The 19,336-nt window shown below is 35.4% G+C and overlaps 1 protein-coding gene across 1 annotated transcript in view; it reads left to right on the forward strand.

The window, feature by feature from the left end:
• Positions 1 to 19,336, forward strand: part of EMB2016 (mRNA methyltransferase EMB2016) — a 30,816-nt gene extending 11,480 nt beyond the window's left edge. The window contains exons 10-28 of the mRNA XM_028232091.2: positions 490 to 575; positions 670 to 718; positions 2,722 to 2,788; positions 2,882 to 3,363; positions 3,440 to 3,539; positions 5,267 to 5,400; positions 5,581 to 5,648; positions 5,730 to 5,946; positions 6,097 to 6,312; positions 7,570 to 7,725; positions 7,814 to 7,867; positions 7,959 to 8,173; positions 8,360 to 8,429; positions 10,309 to 10,637; positions 14,694 to 14,877; positions 15,468 to 16,847; positions 17,098 to 17,919; positions 18,011 to 18,082; positions 18,936 to 19,336. Coding sequence (XP_028087892.2) covers positions 490 to 575; positions 670 to 718; positions 2,722 to 2,788; positions 2,882 to 3,363; positions 3,440 to 3,539; positions 5,267 to 5,400; positions 5,581 to 5,648; positions 5,730 to 5,946; positions 6,097 to 6,312; positions 7,570 to 7,725; positions 7,814 to 7,867; positions 7,959 to 8,173; positions 8,360 to 8,429; positions 10,309 to 10,637; positions 14,694 to 14,877; positions 15,468 to 16,847; positions 17,098 to 17,919; positions 18,011 to 18,082; positions 18,936 to 18,956 — 4,722 coding nt within the window. The 3' untranslated portion in view covers positions 18,957 to 19,336. The remainder of the gene's footprint in view (positions 1 to 489; positions 576 to 669; positions 719 to 2,721; positions 2,789 to 2,881; positions 3,364 to 3,439; positions 3,540 to 5,266; positions 5,401 to 5,580; positions 5,649 to 5,729; positions 5,947 to 6,096; positions 6,313 to 7,569; positions 7,726 to 7,813; positions 7,868 to 7,958; positions 8,174 to 8,359; positions 8,430 to 10,308; positions 10,638 to 14,693; positions 14,878 to 15,467; positions 16,848 to 17,097; positions 17,920 to 18,010; positions 18,083 to 18,935) is intronic.

A 19,336-nucleotide genomic window follows, 5' to 3' on the forward strand; every position in this document is an offset into this window, starting at 1 on the left:
AGCGTGACATGGACACGTGACAAGACATAGACATGCCGGCACGGAAATTTTTTAAAAATGCAGGACATGACACGCAATGGACAAACACTTTTATATATTTAGTATATGACATATACAAGGGTAAAAAAAATATTATATGCGATATGAAATTTTTTTCCAAAGATAATAATTAAGTCTAAAGGAGGAGAATATGTATAAATTTATGTTGTTTTTCTTTTATTATTGGATTTCATGTTATTTTATTCAAACTTATAATGTGTTTGTTTCTCAAGTGTTTGAAGCCTGTCCGAGTATAGAGATTTTAAAAATAGTTGGACATGTTTGTTTGTGTGTTGAGAAGTGTTCGATGAGTGGCGTGTCATATCGGAGTCGGCCACACCACGCCACGCCACACCACACCACCTTCTTAGGAGTGTCCGCGCTTCTTAGCTTTTGAGTTCTATTCTTGTTGTTTAGCAATTTATGTAAATTGTCATGTTTTGGATGCAGGTCAATGCTATAGATCGTCTACTTACTTCACATGCACACTCTGAAGAAATTTTATCTGTGTTATGGGAGCTGTGTGGTCTTTCTAGGTGGAGCTATTGATTTGTTTGCCTGCTATTGTGCTTCAATGTAATATGAATGGTTTGGGAGTCCTTTGACTGATACTCATGAGTTGATTTGTAGGTCTCATTGCGGGCGACAAGCTCTATTGGCTCTAGGGCATTTTCCAGAGGTATTATTGAATTTGTTGTTGTGAGGCATAAAAAGTGTGGCAGTCAGATTCTAACTTTTAGTTGACATACTTACAAACTCTGTTATTAGAATCTTATGATTCGTGATTCGATTCACGATTCGATTCACAATTTTTGCAAAATCAATACGAATGTATGGGTGAATCTATTTTGGAAGTAAATCTACAGTGAATCGCACGATTCAGAATCGATTTACGATTCGATTGACTTTTTACGATTCGTGCAATTCTTAAAACTATCGTGTCCGATATATTTTCAATTATTTTTTTCTCCATCTTTGTAGTGAAAATGACATAATACAGCTTCTAATCCATCTTTGTAGTGAAAATGACATAATACAACTTCTAATAGCATTTAGTACCAAAATAACCAATACATGTACATGATTTGTTGTCATTTAGTGATCATGTAGTTTTTAATAGGATCCAATCAGATTTAGTCAGACCTAACATGTTTTTTAACTTTCTTTTCATTTTTTTCCCTTAAAAAATCATAATATATCTGCTTTAAGATTAACGTAACACCATGAATTATCTATTGCTATTTTATTACATTAAATATAGTTGAATATTACATTTATCAAAAAAAAAATAAATATATATATATATAGTTGAATATTACATGGGTGAAGTTAGTTATACTTTTTAAAATGTTTTAAGCTTTTTAAAATAAAAGATCCTAAATAATTCTGTTATTTGGTCATTGTTACTTGGAAGAATATGTATGCTTATTGTCTAAATATCAATATTGTTGTTAAATTATTGTTACTTTAGAAATTGAGAATTTGTTTTTGTTTACTATCTTTATTAAGAATGATTGATAAGAAATATCAAAAAAAGGGAAAAGGTGAGATGAGGATCTTACATAGGAACTTTTGTTAACTTCTTACCTAATAAACTACGCGATCATCATTAAAATTAATATTTTCATTGATTTAAGTCTAAATATTTCATATTTATAAGATACATTTTACATCCAAGGGTGTAGATATATTTTTCCAAGTAATATAGAAAAGCGACCGAATTGTCTAAATATCAATATTGTTGTTAAATTATTGTTACTTTAGAAATTGAGAATTTGTTTTTGTTTCCTATTTTTGTTAAGAATGATTGATAAGAAATATCAAAAAAAGGGAAAAGGTAATACGGTGATCTTACACAGGAACTTTTGTTAACTTCTTACTTATTAAACTACGCGACCATCATTAAAAATAACATTTTCATTGATTTAAGTCTAAATATTTCATATTTATAAGATACATTTACGTCCAAGGGTGTAGATATATTTTTCCAAGTAATATAGAAAAGTGACTGAATCTTTACGATTCACGATTCGAATCCCGATTTGACAACAATGCTTACAAATGCCACATGAGATTCAAAGAAACAAAAACATGGTTGATATTAGTATCTTTAAAATTTTATGATTCTTATTGCTATTATTTATTATTCTACCAATATTATTGTTCATTTTGTCATTGTTACATTGGCTAATTTTTCTTTTTCTTTTGCTTATGCTGAATCTAAAGATATATCACAGTATGACTTATCCAAAAAAAAAAAAAAAAAAGATTTATTGCTATATGAATTATAAGATCAGTTTTTTTCTTGGAAATAATTGTTATTTAACCATTGAAATTGCTAAACATATTGCTTTTAAAAAAAGAAGAGGAGAAATTGCTAAACATATTATTGTTAATACTTAAGCTATCACTATTGAGTGTGTTTGCTTTTCAAAGCAGTTTTCCTTGTTTGGTATTGGCAGATTCTCATAATTGTTCATTTGATTCTTATAATATGCCTTTTAAACGTATTATGTTATGATCTTCGAGGACTCCTTGCCATCCTGTGTACTCTATTTTTTCTTTAATAAAATTAATAATGTGGTAGATAAAATAAAAAAAAAATTATTATGATTGTGTACGAGCATATTTAGACTAGTAGTTCTAATGAACTTTGACATTTTTCCTGCCCCCTGTTTGTAGGCTGTTTCTGTTTTGATAGGAGCGTTACATTCTATCAAGGAATTGGATCCAGTTACCTCAAATAGTGGTAGTTCACTACTTTATTTTTCAATAAAAAATAGTTTTAGTTATTCACTTGTTACTGTGTGCATGTTAATTCGATGAAATCCTTGATTTGCAGGAGCTTCACCGCTTAATCTGGCAGTCTTTCACTCAGCTGCTGAGATTTTTGAAATCATTGTTGCTGATCTGACAGCATCTTCCCTGGGTTCTTGGATTGGAAATGCTACGGAACTTCATAGAGCTTTGCATTCCTCTTCCCCTGGTTCCAACAGGAAGGATGCTCCTACACGGCTTTTGGAGTGGATAGATGCCAGTATAGTTTATCATAGAAAAGGGGCTACTGGTCTTCTACAGTACACTGCTGTGTTGGCTTCTGGAGGAGATGCACACATTGCTTCGACAAGCATTCTGTCATCAGATACAATGGATGTTGAGAATATTGTTGGAGATTCTTCCACAAGTTCTGATTGTAATCTTATCGAGAATCTGCTTGGTAAACCTATTTTTGAAAATAGTTATCGCGCTGGCGTTCTTCGTGACTCTTCAGTGGCTCAACTGACAACTGCATTTCGAATTTTAGCTTTCATTTCGGAGAACCCGGTATGAGCTTGACTTTTTCTTCATCTGTATGATCCAAATGAATTTTAGCTGTCTAAATGTTGTTCAATTATTGAAGGCTGTTGCTGCTGCTCTGTACGACGATGGTGCTGTAGTGGTTATCCATGCTATTCTAATTGACTGTAAGCTCATGCTTGAGAGGTCCTCCAACAATTATGGTCAGTACAAAGTGTTACCAGTTTTTAAATTATTTCCTTTGAACTATGTTTTTTTTTTTGTGCTTCTGGCAATTAGATGCCATTTTCCTTGAAAATTATTACTCACCAACTTATTCTTGGTTGGCTTTATAGTTGCAATATGTGCACATTTCCTATGCCTATCTTCTTCTTAAGTTTTTTTGGTAGCGAACAATTTCATAGAAGTGCAGGAACTGGCCAACTTCAAAATTTCAATGCAAGTACAGATCCATCACAAGGTCTATCAATAATAGAAAAGGATTTGTAGTTATTAGTCAAAATTCTTTTTCTATGTAGTATGAGAATTGTTATCCTATCCGAAAGGAATTGTATGCATTACGGAAATTAAAATTTTTATTTTGATTCCTAGTACCCATAATCATGTTTATGTATATATAAAACTAACTTTGGATTATCCATGGAGATAGTTAGGATAAATACCTCAAACACAAAATCCAATTCAATGATTGGTTTTTTTTAGTCAACTTGAATTCACAACCGATCAATTGTCCAGTCTCTAAAAGTATCCACACGAAGTAAATCTTTAGTACAAAGGTACCCTTAAACTTCACAAGTTTTCTAGATAGCGCAGGAGAGAGAATTCTCAATTAGAGTACTAGCTTTGTGAAGACACTCATATTTATAGAACTAGGCAATCTTTTTTTCACGAGGATGAGTCTACCTTGTCCTACAAGAAATAGACTTTACAATTAGTGCTTAATTGTAATATGACCCTTAATCCGTAGAGATAGTTAGGATGAGCCTACCTTGTCCTACATAGCCCTGACAAAGGTCCAACTGACAGTGCACAGTGGAAAGCAGCTTTTTGTTTTGTTTTGTTTAGTTTTTTAAAATCTATAAAAAAGGATATAAAATACTATTAACATTAGTTTGTTTGCAAGGATTGATTTCTTGTGTATGTATTATAGAATATTGCTAAATCTACAGCCTACATGGTTGAATCCACTACTGTCTCTCACAAGGTGTGGCCCACCTATGTGAGAGGCAGGAGTGTGGATTTAACAAACTTCATATTATTTAAAAAATTGTAGACTTGATGAGGTTTTTGAGTTTTTTTATTTTTCTTTTGATTCTAGGGGGTTATCCTTTTCTCTTTACTCTCACAGGGGTATAGGTATTTATTTGTTTCGCTTTCTGTTTCCATTGGTTTTTTAAGAGAATTGCTGTCTTTATAGAAAAATATCTTGAATTTTTTAAAGATTAAAATTGAAGATACTCTTGAAACTTGTGAACATTATTTATTTATTTTTTTGCTCGGCCTGTTCTGTAAGCATTAAATTGATTCATCAGAAAGAAGACTTAGGAGTGTGTTCAGTTGAACTTGCTATTTGATAAAATGGTGTTACTATGACAAACAAGAGTGATTAAATTGTGTGGTTCCTTGGAAAAAGCTATGGAGGGTTTCCAAGATTTTTATAGTTAGTGAAATTGAAAGTTACTGCACTTTTCTAATCAGGTTAATATGTTATTCATATTAATCCAGTCGTCTCTGATTCTAATTCTTGCAAGTTGCACTTTGCTTGCTGATAGGCTCTCGGCAGTGATATATGTGATCTCATTTGTTGTTTTATGTTGGTTGCTTCTGTTATTTATTTATTATTTTATTTAAGAGACAAAATTCTTGATTATTGATTGATATGCACTTTCTAATCTTGAAAGCTTGTTATTTGATTGGTTGTCCTGAACAGATTACCTTGTTGATGAGGGTACAGAAGGCAATTCGACTTCTGATTTACTGCTGGAACGCAATCGTGAGCAGAGCCTAGTTGATCTTCTGATTCCTACTTTGGTACTGTTGGTTAATCTCCTGCAGAGATTACAGGTCTGTCATGATTTCTCTGCTGTAGTTTTTTTGTTATTTTTTTCAAGTATTATGTACTCTAGTTGGGTTTTTTCTTTCAACTTGATCATACCATATTTGCTATTTGCTGCTGAGAGAGTGGCAGTGGGGAGGAAGGTTGCAGAAATATGTTTACCTATTCTGCCTATTATAATTTGTTAGGAAGCCAAGGAGCAGCACAGGAATACAAAACTGATGAAAGCCATTTTACAATTGCATCGAGAAATGAGGTACTTTGAAATGTTGTCTTTACCTTTACATGGCGTGATGATATTTTGTGAATATAATTTAGTATATTCTTGGATTTGCAGCCCCAGGTTAGCTGCCTGTGCGGCAGATTTATCCTCTCCTTATCCTGGTTCTGCACTTGGTTTCGAGGCTGTATGCCATCTCCTTGTTTCAGCACTTGCTTGTTGGCCAGTATATGGTTGGACTCCTGGGATTTTCAATTTCCTCGTTGATAGTCTTCATGCTACTTCATTGCTGGCCTTGGGCCCAAAGGAGGCCTGCTGTTTGCTTTGCCTACTGGTATTCAAAATTTCCTTTATATTGGTGCTCTGAGGACCTCACAATCAGAGATGTATTATTTCATATTCAAGTATATATTTTGGATTGATATTTCATTCAAAAATGTGAAATGTGACTGTTCCTTTCCTGATTTTTCTTTGGCACTGCTAGAATGATCTATTTCCTGAAGAAGGTTTCTGGCTTTGGAAGAATGGAATGCCCATGTTAAGTGCTCTTAGAACATTGGCTGTTGGGACATTATTAGGGCCTCAGAAGGAGAAACAGATTGCTTGGTACTTACAGCCTGAACACCTTGAGACGCTGCTAAGCCAATTGACACCACAGCTTGACAAAATTGCGCAGATTATTCTACATTGTGCTGTCAGTGTAAGCGAGTCCTCCTCAATATGTTTACTCTTAATGTCCCCCCTTTTCCCCAGCTTCATTGCCTGGTCCGTTGTTGGGGCAGCTTGCTACTGGATGGGGCAGGGGTATAGATATGCTATTGATTTAAGAGTAACGTTTTCAGAACTGTAGCGAACTGTATTGTCAAACCGGTCAGACTGCCACTCAGTTTACTTTCTGTTGTAGAAAATTCTACAAAACTGTTTCTATTGAAACCATTTACTTCCATTGAATTCATTTAGTCGGGGCAGTTGAACCATGACTTAGTCATGGGTTTGCCAGACCATCTCAGTCTTTAACAAACAATGATAACCTCACTTTTTTGATTCCTTTCTTTCTCGTTGGATACCTCCCTACATCAATTAGTTTCTCCACCCATCATTATCATTCCTAGAATCCCAGATCCCTTTAATTGTTCAGTTTGAAGCATTAGGTTGGCTGGCTGCTTTGGTGTCTGGTAAGTCTATATCAGCTTATCTGGAATGCCACTGGTTTCTGAATCATAACAAGGCTCTGTGTCTGCTTTTCTGCACTAAGTTTTATTCGGTATGTGTGAGTGTGCACGCTCACTTATTACCGGAATGGCAATCAATTGGATTCAAATCTCTATTGAATAGCTACTAAGAGCACATATTGATGTTATTACCTATTTTGTAACAATTGATTTCTTTTCTTGTGTTTTGTGAAAAGTATTTTGTAGATTACAGGGTATTATGTTTGTCTAAACCAAACCAAGTCCTAAGTCCCATCAAATGGGTCGGCTACATGAATCCTTCTTCTCCACGCGGTCCTATCAAGGCCATTTCATTAGTGAAATTAAGTAGATCCATATCTCTATTTACAATGCTAGCCAACGTTAATTTAGGCTTATCCCGTCCCTTAACACTTCCATCTACCGTTATAGCATCGCATCTCTTTACTACTGTCTCTGTTGGTCTCCGTTGAATATGACCAAACCATCTCAATCGATTCTCTCTCAACTTATCTTCTATCGGTGTTACTCCTACCCATTTCCGAATACACTCATTCCTATTTTTGTCTTGTCTAGTCTTGCCACACATCCAACTTAGTATCCTCATCTCAGCCACACTGCTGAATTGGGTTGACGTGACAGTTTAAACCACTGAATTGTTACCCAACTCCTTTTACCAGTTGACAAGCGGTCAAGTTTTGAAAAAAAATTGTTGAGTATACCTTTGCATTTTGTCTGTATCTGATAATTTTATTTTTGTTGATCAGACATTGGCAGTCATACAAGATATGCTTCGGGTATTTATCATTCGTATTGCTTGCCTGAATGGTGATCATGCACGCATACTTCTACGCCCTATAATTTTGTGGATTCGTGATCGAATTTCTGAACTATCTTTACTACTGGACACAGATGCTTACAAGGTTCTAGCTATTTCGTCTGTTACAATTTTCTTCGGTTTGGGACCTTTAATTTTTCCTATTGTTCATACTTTTTTTTTACACTTTTCAGGTTTACAGATTGCTCGATTTTCTTTCTATCTTGTTGGAGCATCCACGTGCCAAGGTTTTCTAAAATAAATTAACCATGTTAAATATAATTTTTTTATTTGGAAAACAGCTGGTGGAAAAAAGTTCTAACTTTCATGTACTGTCAGCCATTGTTATTGAAGGAGGGTGCTGTTCAGATGCTTATTAAAGTGCTCGAGAGGTGTATCGCCATCGCTGATTCAGATGAGCAGCAGTTCTGTGACAGCAGAAATATAGCTAAATTTGGGTTTTCTCAACTAACTTTTTGTGTCCCTGTATGCAAGTCCATCTCACTGATTAGTGATTCTCGGACATCTGCGCAATACATTGGGATGCATGATAGGTGAGTTTATGTTTGTTTCCAGTTATTATACTTTATTTTTCTACTTTTTCTTTTCTTAATTTTTTATTTTTCCCCCTTTCCACCCCCTTCCCCTTTTGAGAAGAGAAAACTGAGTGTGAGCACACACAAGCAATGTAGAGATACTGCAATTGACGTGTTTGCTATATTTATTTCTTGCTTTGTTAGGCGTGATCTTGAAACTTTGACGATTGAAGATTGTTCAAGGATCTTCTTGTGTCTTCTTAAGCTATGCAAGGTATATTCCTTCTTCATATAGATGTAGGATATCATATTGGAGGGGGGGGGGGGGTTGTGAATTTGTTTACTGATTCTATCCATTCCAGTTGGGGCTTTATGTGTGATAATCTGGTTATTCTAGCTGTGAATTCTCTTTGTACATCATTTGTTTATTTTACTGAACATAATCTCTGTTGTTACCAATGTTTACTGCAGTTAATTATTTTTTATTTGTTAGTTTAGTGTCATCTTGAGAAATCTAATATATAGTATTAACAGTAATGTTTACACTTGAGTTTTGTATCTCTTCTAGGTGGCACATATGTGGAACTCTCTACCTTTATATTTTTATAATTCCACACCGTAAGGGTAGTGAATATTATCCATACTATTTTATTTATTATGAAACACTATTTTGGGAAGAGTTATGTTTAATATAAACTATATAATACATCTGCATTAAGAATGCTTTTTTCATCAAAATATAAACTGTTTTGTTTGGGCGCTTTCACCCAAAAGTGGGAGTTTCTTTATGTTAATTATGTATTGTATTTGATCTTCATTGTGATTGTAATTCATTCCAATAAAGTGACAGACCTAATTAATTGACCAAACCACCTACTGAAAGCTGATTTGGCAAGGCGCCTATATTTGTTGGACCCACCACTGTTGTCAGAAACCTCACAAGTGATACAGATCAACAAATGTCTAACTGGAAAATCTTACCAAATATAGAGCGTACCATTTTAGCTGAGTTTTTTGGGGGCAACAATCCATTTGGTTGAGTTTTAAAATTTTAATTTTAAAAAAAATTGAAACTAATTTGATGAAAAAATAAAAAGCAGTCATCATTTTGAAATGATTTTCTCTTTTTGGAGCAATTTAAAAAAAATTCAAAGTGTTTTATTGTTGCTTTTTTGTCAAACTAATTTTTTTTTTTTTATTGAAAAAGAAAAAAGAAACAGATTCTGAAAACTCAGCACAGAACTAATAACAAAAAAATAATTTTGACCACCTATATTTTTTTTAATTTTTATAATTAATGCGGCGATTAGTTATTTATTCCTAGACTTATTATTCTTCACTCACCAACAAATTCTTCGCTCTAAACTGAAGAGTGGGTCAGGCTTATATTTTGCCTTAGTTTTGTTTTGTTAATTTACCAAAATATTAAGTCTAGGAATACATGACTAATCACAGGATTAATTATAAAAGAATATAGTTGGTCAAAATTAGTTTTTGTTATTAGTTTTGTATAGATTTACACACCCTGTTTGATTGAGTTTTCAGAATCTGTTTCTTATTATTATTATTTTTTTCTAAAAATAGAAATATTTTAGACAAAATAAAACAACAATAAAAAGTTTGAATATATATATTTTTAAATTGCTCCGAAAAAGAGAAAATCATTTGAAAACAAGTAGTTCTTTTAATTTTTTCATCAAATTAGTTTTAAAATTTCTAAAAAGTAAAAAACTAAAATTAAAATTGTAAAACTCAACCAAAAAATGATTGTTTCCCAAAAACAAAAAAGAAAAAGAAAGGGATCTACTAAAATTGTGTGCTTCATATTTGGTAAGATTTTCTAGTAAGGCATTTATTGATCTGTATCACTATGAGATCTTTGGCAACAGTGGTGGGTTAAATAAATATAGGTGTCTTGCCAAATCAGCTTTCGGTAGTTGGTTCGGTTAACTTATTGAATTCATTTGGCTTTATTGTAATGTCATATATTAATAAAAAACCCTTTCTTGGACCATTTTCAAGTATATATGTTTGAGTACTTCGAGTTTTCCATTTTCAAGGTTTTGTTGTGTTTCTTTCCTTATACATATTATGACTCAGGTATTGCTGTGTATTTATCTTGCCTTGTTGATGGTAATATTACCTTTCTGCAGATCCTACCAGTTGGAAGAGGGTTGCTTGCTTGTTTGTCAACTTTTAAGGAATTAGGTTCTTGCAGTGAAGGGCAAAGTGCTTTGCTGTCTATTTTCTTGCATATTCAATCTTCTAGTACTGAGGAATATGATTCGGATAGTAGACACGAAAGGGATGGAAGCTATAATCTACTTAATGCACTTGAATGGAGGAAATCACCTCCTTTGCTATGTTGCTGGATAACTTTACTAAGATCCCTTGATTCAAAGGATGATGTGCCAGATTTTGCAATTGAGGCTGTTGGTGCATTGTCTTCTGGTGCTTTGCTCTTTTGCATGGATGGGAAAATGTGAGTTTCTTTATACATCTGTTTACTTAATAGCCTCCTCCTTAAACATCTTTTGAAACCCTTTTATGCCCTATTCCTTTTTAAGTGTCATTTACTTGAAGGTAACCACACTTTCAATCCATTGCCTGACATCAGATTTGGTACCATAGCTGTGTGTTTCTGTCCAATGGCTGTATTTGAATGAATTGAATCCATATCACAAACCATGTGCTCCAGCTGAGGCATTTACGAACCACTTTAATAGTGCACATGCAGGAAATGAATAATGGCATCATTTTGTTTGTACAATGCAATCACTTGATGACTTGGATTTGCAAATCACCTTGCAAATAAAGATTGAGTTGATGAGCAATGAAAGAAATCCAGTAAAGCAAAATGAATACTTGTGCTAGCTTGTTGCCTTGAAAAATCACTCGGGCAAACTTTACTTTATCCCCCTGTGGTTGGGCCGCGTGCAGTTTACCCCTTGACGTTTGGAAATCACCACATAACCCCCTTGTGGTTACTGGATTGAATTGCAAAGATAATATTTCCATCTAGCATAACATTCTGTGCATGACACGCGCCTAATATGCAAATGGGCATGGAAAGATGATTTTCCCGCCGAATTAAATGACTAAATGCCCTCATCTTCATCATCAATTTCCAAAACCTACCCTCATCTTCATCATCAATATCCAGATCTGTAAATTTCTGCCTAGGAAAAAAAAAGAAAGAAAAAAGGTGGTGAAAGGACTATTAGATCTATTACAGAATCCATCGTGCAGAAATGATTTCTTTCTACAATTAGATATAAATAGAAACACAAAGATAAAATGACAACAGAAAAAAAAATAACCAACAAAATCTTGTTTGCTTTTCTTTTTTCCTCAAAATCTTGATTATTTTTTTCCTTCTTTTTGGGTTTCATGAACTCCAAAATTTGTGTAGGTAGGTGGTATTATTGCCTACCTTATTGACCCATTAGATATGGATGAAACCTTGCAAATGCCTGTTGAAGTGGTGAATGGCAGGTCTTTGTAGCAAGCAACCAGTTGATTGTCTGTGTGTAGATCCACTTGAATTGTTTCCCAAACCACCTTCTTAGGGTTTAACATTTTGTTTGGGAACTTAGGAGAGAAAAGAAAAGAAATGATTACTTAGGCCTTGTTTGGCAAGTGACTTTTTTAGCCAAAAAGTCAAAAAGTCACTAAAAAAATCAAAAAGCCAACAATCTATACCAAAAAGTCAAAGATTCTCTTTTCTCTCTACTTTTTGCACATCTTTTCGTAAAAAGCCAAAAAGTCATCCCAAACATACTAGTTTTTTTTAGCTCATATTTTAGCCAAATAGCCAAAAATTTACTAAATTAGCCTGTTCCCAAACGAGGCCTTAAGTTACAAGAGAAAAGAAAAGAAAAGAAAAGAAAAGAAAAGAAATGATTGTGATTTCTCTCCTTCTTGTTTGGATAAGTAAGAAATAAAAAAAAAGAAATAATTATGATTTCTCTCCTTTTTGTTTGGTTAGATTTCATAAAAGAAAAGAAAAGAAACTATTTTATATTATATTACCAAAATAACCTTTTTATATTTTGTCAATCATTTTATTTCTTTTATTTTTACAGGGACAAAATTGGTATTATGAAAATATAAGAATATGTTGGTTTCTTTTCTCTTTCAATCTCTCCACTTTTGGAAAGATTGAAAATGAGGGTTATAAGAGAAATGGGTCTTTCTCCGTTTCTCTCCGTATCTCCTTGTTTCTCTCCACTTAAATTATCCAAACAAGAAAAATACATCTCTCCATTTCTTTTCTTTTATTTTCTCTCCAAATCACTCAATCCAAACATAGTGTAAAAGATCACCCGGATCACCTTTGAACCCTGGAAATATTACTCTCTCCAACAGCAGCAGAGTGGGGTGGCTCAACCAATTCAACCTAAAATCACATCAGCATCAATCAGGATTTACATTTCCCAGTGATCTCTTCACTAAACATCTATTCATATTCTAAAACCACACATGAGAGCTTTTAAAAAAGTCAAATAAAAAACATGAACAGCCCAAATCTTAGTTCTATAACGGCAGGAACTAAAATGTTGACCCAAATAAATTCTAAAAGTCAAACAATAACTAATAGAAGCAACCTCGGGACTCCAATCCCGATGTCGCCGCCGACTACGCTTCCAACAATGTCGTTCACGCCTCCAGTAGGAGTCACGAGCGCAAGAGAGGTACTCCATAGATCCATCTGTGATTTCAAATTACAGTATCCGAATTCGAATCGATTTATCAACGAATTCGTATTTGAATCGATCTCAATGTTCACAGATTTGTATGTAATATTTGTGTGTTGATTTAATTGGTTTGTTTGATTGATTAATTGATTAATTAATTGGTTTGTTTCAAATTACACCACTGCATGCGCGCGCGCGCACACACACACACACACATTGGCAGAAACAATCTTCACAATTTATTGTGTAATGCTCACTAAATTTCAACAAGAGAAAAAGTGAATAATTGGTTTGAACTTTAAACTTGAAGGCAAATTGAACATTCATTAAATTATTTTTGGATAGAAATTATGTTGTTTAAATTAATTTGTTAAATCAAAACCCTAATTTCATATATCGAAATCCTAAGTTCTCTTCCTTGCTCTTCTCAAATGCACAACTGTTGAATGAAAATGCTAAACAAAGGTTATATGTATAAGGGTGAAATAGTCTTTTTACTTCTGATATTAATGGTGTTAATTGTGCAATTCAATCCAGTAAGTAGAAGGGGGTTATGTGAGGATTTCCAAACGTCAAGGGGGTAAACTGCACGCGACCCAAACCACAGGGGGGTAAAGTGAAGTTTGCCCAAATCACTTTTGAAGTGTCTAGGACAAAATAAAAGTCGCTTTGATGAAAATGAGCATGAAGGGAGATTTTTTGATATTTTTTTCATGAGAAGGAATATCAAGTAAATGCTAAAAGAGTGAAGGAAAAGAATATCAAAACATATGTTGTATTCCCACTGTTCGAGTTATTGATCTCACTGGAAGATTCTTTGTCCTTATTTGCTCTAATACTTGATCTGTTTATCCTGGAAAAATTATGTTATACCATTATTATGATGGATTTCTGAGACAACTGTGTAATATTATATTATATTATCATCATTATTAAGACATGCTCAAATGATTACCTTGTTGCCTATGGTGAAGATGATGAAGCTTTGCCAGATCCCAAGGTATCGTTCTAGTATGTAATTGCAGAACATACTGCTTGAGCTTTTTTCCCAGATCCAAGCATGGACATTTATTTGGTTTATTTAATCTAAATAACTTCTTTTTTTATTTTTTATTTTTTAAAGTGAAAACAAATGGGGCTATGTGTGGTTGATACTGCATAACAACCACCAGTTACAACTGAAACCTATTTAAAGTTCCTTCAATTTTAAAGAGTGACCTCAATTGATGAACACGCTTTTTGGTGAAAGATGGTTTTGAATCTTAAATGTAAGGACAAATCAATATCGAGTTTTTCAATTTTAAACATTCAGTGCTTAAACACATCTGCAGTACCATTAATTCAGCACTATTGTTAAAATTACTTAGACTGTCAATTTTATCAAATGGACCGTACTTAGGTTGTCAATTTTATCAAAATTCCCTGTACTTTATGCTATTGGTATGTTGAATTCTTGTCAACATTTATGTTTTTATCAAGATGATATAAGATGAAGGAATAATTTCTCTATTAATCTTTCACTTTTGTGCAATTACACTAATGTGCCCTAGTTATATTATCCTCTTTAATGAGTTTCTTCTAGAAATACGACTACTTCATGCATAATTTGTTTTTTTCTTTTTCTTTTGTGTTTTGCATCTTTTTCTATTTTACGTGGATGTAGAGTTCTTGACTTAAACTTATTTGTGAAGTACTCAGATGAAGGTTTTTACACTTTTTAACCTCATCACCATCACTTTTGTCTCTTCCAGAGTTCCATTGTTCAATGTGAATTAATTTTAGTGGAAATTTTGATGTCATTCAACATACTAAATCTGCATTTTGGTTTTTTCCCTTTTCAGTTTGAACTTGGACAGGGTTGTGGCACTGAAGTATCTTTTTGGGCTTCCTTCTGATATGAGTGGCACTGATGATTTCCCTGAAGAGAACATAAAGTATGTCGACGATTTGACAACCTTGCTATGCTCCAGGATAAGTGATGATGACTATCCAGCTGATTCCGATATGAATTCAACTCTTTATCAGGTATAATTTATTCCGATTTACCTATCCCCCTCAACACATGCAGAGAAACCCCCCCCCCCCACCCCCCCAAAAAAAAAAAAAAAATCTTGTATAGTTCAGACCACCTAGGTAAAGGGTACAAGAATGGGAAATACGGTAGGTTACATGCTCTAAAATGCAGTGCGTCAGCAGTAGGCTTATAAGACAGCTTATGCTTATTGATGTATATCTAGATATGAGAGTGATTCTCCTTTAAAATGTTGGTGTTTATGGAACATATAATTGTTGGAATGAACAAGCTCTTGATTTGTTTAATGAAATTTGTTGTGATTGGATTAATTGTTCATGGAAAAACTGGGCGAGAAATAGGAAAGGTTTTTGTCTCTTAAAGAGTGGGCGGAGGGGTTGTTTCGCTAAATTTAAATGCAACTGTACCTTGTTTTGGAATGAGCATTCCAATACCTAAACCACTAGGCTATGAGTGCTTTCTAGTAATTTCTCCCCCACCCCACCCCACCCCACCCCACCCCACCTCATTCCTCTCTTCTTTTTCTCCCTTCCGTTCCAAAATGCTATGTTTGAATGCTCAACTGGGTTATCATTTTGTGCAGGTTAAGGAGTCTGCAAAGTCGTTATTGGTTTTGTTGCAAAAACCTTCTGGCTCGGTAAAGACAGATGATATAATTTCTGGTGCTTTGTCTTCAAGTGATGTTCATGTTTCTTCAAAGATGCATAAAAGAGCTGATGGAAGTGCTGGAAAGGCTGAAGATTACAACTTAGGTGGACTTGCAGACAAATTTCTCTGGGAATGTCCTGAAAACTTACGTGATAGGTTGTCACAGTCAGCTCTTCCGTTGAAACGGAAAATGCCATCTCTAGAGGGTGCAAATAGGCGTCCAAGAGGAGACAATGCCCCCAATGAAACTGTGGTCCAAAATGCATTCTCCACTCGATCAGGGCCAACTATTGCTCCATCTGGCCCTAGTCGCAGGGATACCTTCAGGCAACGGAAGCCTAATACCAGTAGGCCCCCTTCTATGCATGTGGATGATTATGTTGCTAGAGAAAGAAATGTTGATGGCACTACTAGTTCCAATGTAATTGCAGTACCGCGAGTTGGATCTAGCAGCGGGAGACCTCCATCTATTCATGTGGATGAATTTATGGCCAGACAAAGGGAGCGCCAAAATCCTGTTGGAATGGCAGTTGGTGATGTGGTAGCACAATTGAAAAATGCACCTCCTGAAAGTGACACAGATGCAGACAAGTCCAACAAACCTAGGCAGTTGAAACCGGATCTTGATGATGATCTTCAGGGAATAGATATAGTCTTCGATGGTGAGGAGTCAGAATCTGATGATAAATTGCCCTTTCCTCAGCCGGATGATAATTTACCACAACCTACATCTGTTGTGGTTGAGCAAAGTTCTCATTCAATTGTGGAAGAGACAGAGGGTGATGTAAATGAGAGTAGTCAGTTTTCTCACTTGGGCGCTCCATTAGCATCTAATGTTGACGAAAATACCCTGAGTGAATTTTCTTCTAGGATGTCTGTTTCACATCCTGATATGCCATTGACTCGAGAACCAAGTGTTTCTTCAGATAGAAAATATTATGAGCAGTCTGATGACACAAAGAATGTTCCGATTAAGACCTGTAGCGGGTTTGAGTCTGATGTTGTACCAAGTAGTTCTAAGTTTTCTTCGGTTTATAATAAAACTTCTGTGCCGCCTGTACAATTACCAATTGATTCTAGAATACCTCCGCACTTGCATTCAAATATTAGTCATCAACAAACTGGTAATGTACCATTAGCTAGCGGTTCCCAGAGAATTTATGACCCTAAATTTCAACCGCCTTTACCTCCAATGCCACCACCTCCAACAATCTCACCAGTACCATCTCAAAATCCGGATCCTGTTCCAAGTCAGTCATCTCCCTTTGTTAATGCTATGGCAGATTTGCAGGCACCCCCACCTACAGGCTTTCATGTAAGAGAAGAAATACCTTTCAATCAAAATTCTTCTGCATGCTTGTTTTGTCCAGCTAGTTTATCTATTAATATGGGGTCCAGGGATTTAAATATCATTACGTATTGGTATTTTGGATTTCTAATAGCGTTATTCATCGATATATCGGCCAATATTAACCAATATATGACTGAATCACTGATACCGATATATATCCCTATACCGTTATTTAAAACCATGATGGGGTCACATTCTCTGTTTTGTTTTGCAGGTTCAGAAGGAGTATCTATCTGCATTGAGCAACAGTTCAGCCTCTATGTCATCTTCCAGTTTTGTGTCAGATTCCAAGTATGGTTGGGGTTCAATCTCTTCCCCTGGTGGATCATCTAGGCCTCCGCCACCGCTCCCACCTACACCACCACCGTACACAGCCACCTCTACTTTCCCATCTTTAAAACCTTCGGCATCACAATCTTCTGTGTACAATCAAACTAGTATTGGGACAAGTGAGCTCTTGCAGACTTCTGTTGCACCTTTAAACGACCCTCGCATAGGAAACCTTTCTGCATCGGGGGCCCTACTTGCGTCTTACCCACCACCTCCACTAATGCCACCATTGCTTTTCAGTAGGCCCTCTACGATGCCCGTAAGTCTTTATGGAAGTAGCCCAACTCCACATCAGGGTGAAAATCTGCCTAGCATTTCACAGAATCTTTCGATTCCTTTATCTTCCATTCAGTCCATACAACCTCTTGCTCAATTGCAGCCGCTGCAACCACCCCAAATTCTTCGTCCTCCTCAACCGCCTCAGCATCTTAGGCCTCCAATCCCGGCTTCACCACAGTCAGAGCAAGGTGGTGCGTCTTTGCTACAGAGCCCTGTTCAAATGCAGTTACAAATGTTGCAACAATCCCAAGTTTCTCCGCTTAATGTATATTACCAACAACCACAACAAGATAGCTTTTCACATCCACAGCAACTGTTACAGCAACAGCAACAGCAACAGCAACAACAAGGTGAAGGAACATCCCAGCAGGAACAAGATTCTGCAATGTCGTTACAGCATTTCTTCAGTTCCCCAGAAGCTATTCAGGTGTTTAAAACTCGACTACCAGAATTTTCTGTGTTGATTTCTTGTAGGAGTTTTTGTAGGTCTGATGATTACTATTCTTCTTTCATGGCAGTCCCTATTGAGTGACCGGGATAAACTTTGCCAGCTTTTAGAGCAGCATCCAAAATTAATGCAGATGCTTCAGGTTCAATACTAATCTCTCTCTCTCTCTCAAGCACAAACACGCACACACACTCAGGCATGATGCCCATACCTCAACCTACCAGTTAACATCCACACATTTTTTGCTCTACTGTTTTTCCCTTTCTGCAATATTCTGATCTACTTTGTAATGGTAATAATAGCCTGTTGCTCAATGGTGATGAAAGTGGAGATGGTATCGGTATGATAGACAATTGTAAATATTGACTCCCTTTTTGAAGTGGGAAATTCCAATAATTTTGTGTTGTTATCATGTATTTATTCCAACCTAATTTGTGTATCGGACACTTTGTCTTATATGGGATTCGGCATTGCACTCACGGTTTGTTTTTAGAGCGGCAGGGAGTGGCATTGTGTACCTAACAATCTCTTCCTCAGGATGATGCTCTTGGGACTCGAACCTATGTCAACTTGGCTTTCATACCACTTGTTGGACCGAGTTCCACCATCTCTCCTAAAACCAATTGGTGTTAGGAAGGGCTTCACTTAATCTTTTATGGCATTCAACATCGTGCTCGCATGCTTGTTTTTTGGTTGGTCACAGGGAGTGACATAGTGTACCCAACCAAGTGCCTTGTTTTAGTTCGATGTGTTACTTTTGTTGACTTGTCTGAGGGAAACCAAGTCCAAGTGGCTGTTCCTTAATGATGGTTCATTTTTTCAATAGTCCTGCTGCCCCTTTTACTAAGCTCCTTTGCCTGTTAATTGCAATTTTGCCTTCTACACATTGAACATTAATTGTGAAATTCCAAAGCTTTTACAATCATTTAATCTCTTCTACACTAATTCTGTACTTATGCACAAGATTTGTTTGTTTGTTTGTTGTGGCATGTCAGGAAAGGTTGGGCAAACTATAACTATGATATGAAAACAGATGGTAAACTTGTACCGTAATCTGGTTACTCTTTCAGCCTGTGCAGATCACATTTGGAGTTGGTATCAAATGACATTCCTCACGCCGAGTACTATTTTGTGCCCAAAGAGGCTTCATTGTTTTGGAATGTCAGACATGCTTGTGGGCATATCCTGTCTTCTACACTAAAATTTGTATCAGTGAACTGTATATTTTTCAATTAGTTGAAATTTTCTTGCCTTTCAATTTTTTGTTTCCATTTTTATTTTTTTGTTTATATTATGGGAATCTCCTGTTGTTATATGAATATTACCACCCCCAACTATGGTTGTATTTCTGTATGCTTTGCCGATTAGTTTAAAGTTGAACTTACTGGGGACCGAA

This window comes from Camellia sinensis, chromosome 12, assembly GCF_055761805.1.
Source record: "Camellia sinensis isolate YWXY chromosome 12, ASM5576180v1, whole genome shotgun sequence".
Taxonomy (NCBI): domain Eukaryota; kingdom Viridiplantae; phylum Streptophyta; class Magnoliopsida; order Ericales; family Theaceae; genus Camellia; species Camellia sinensis.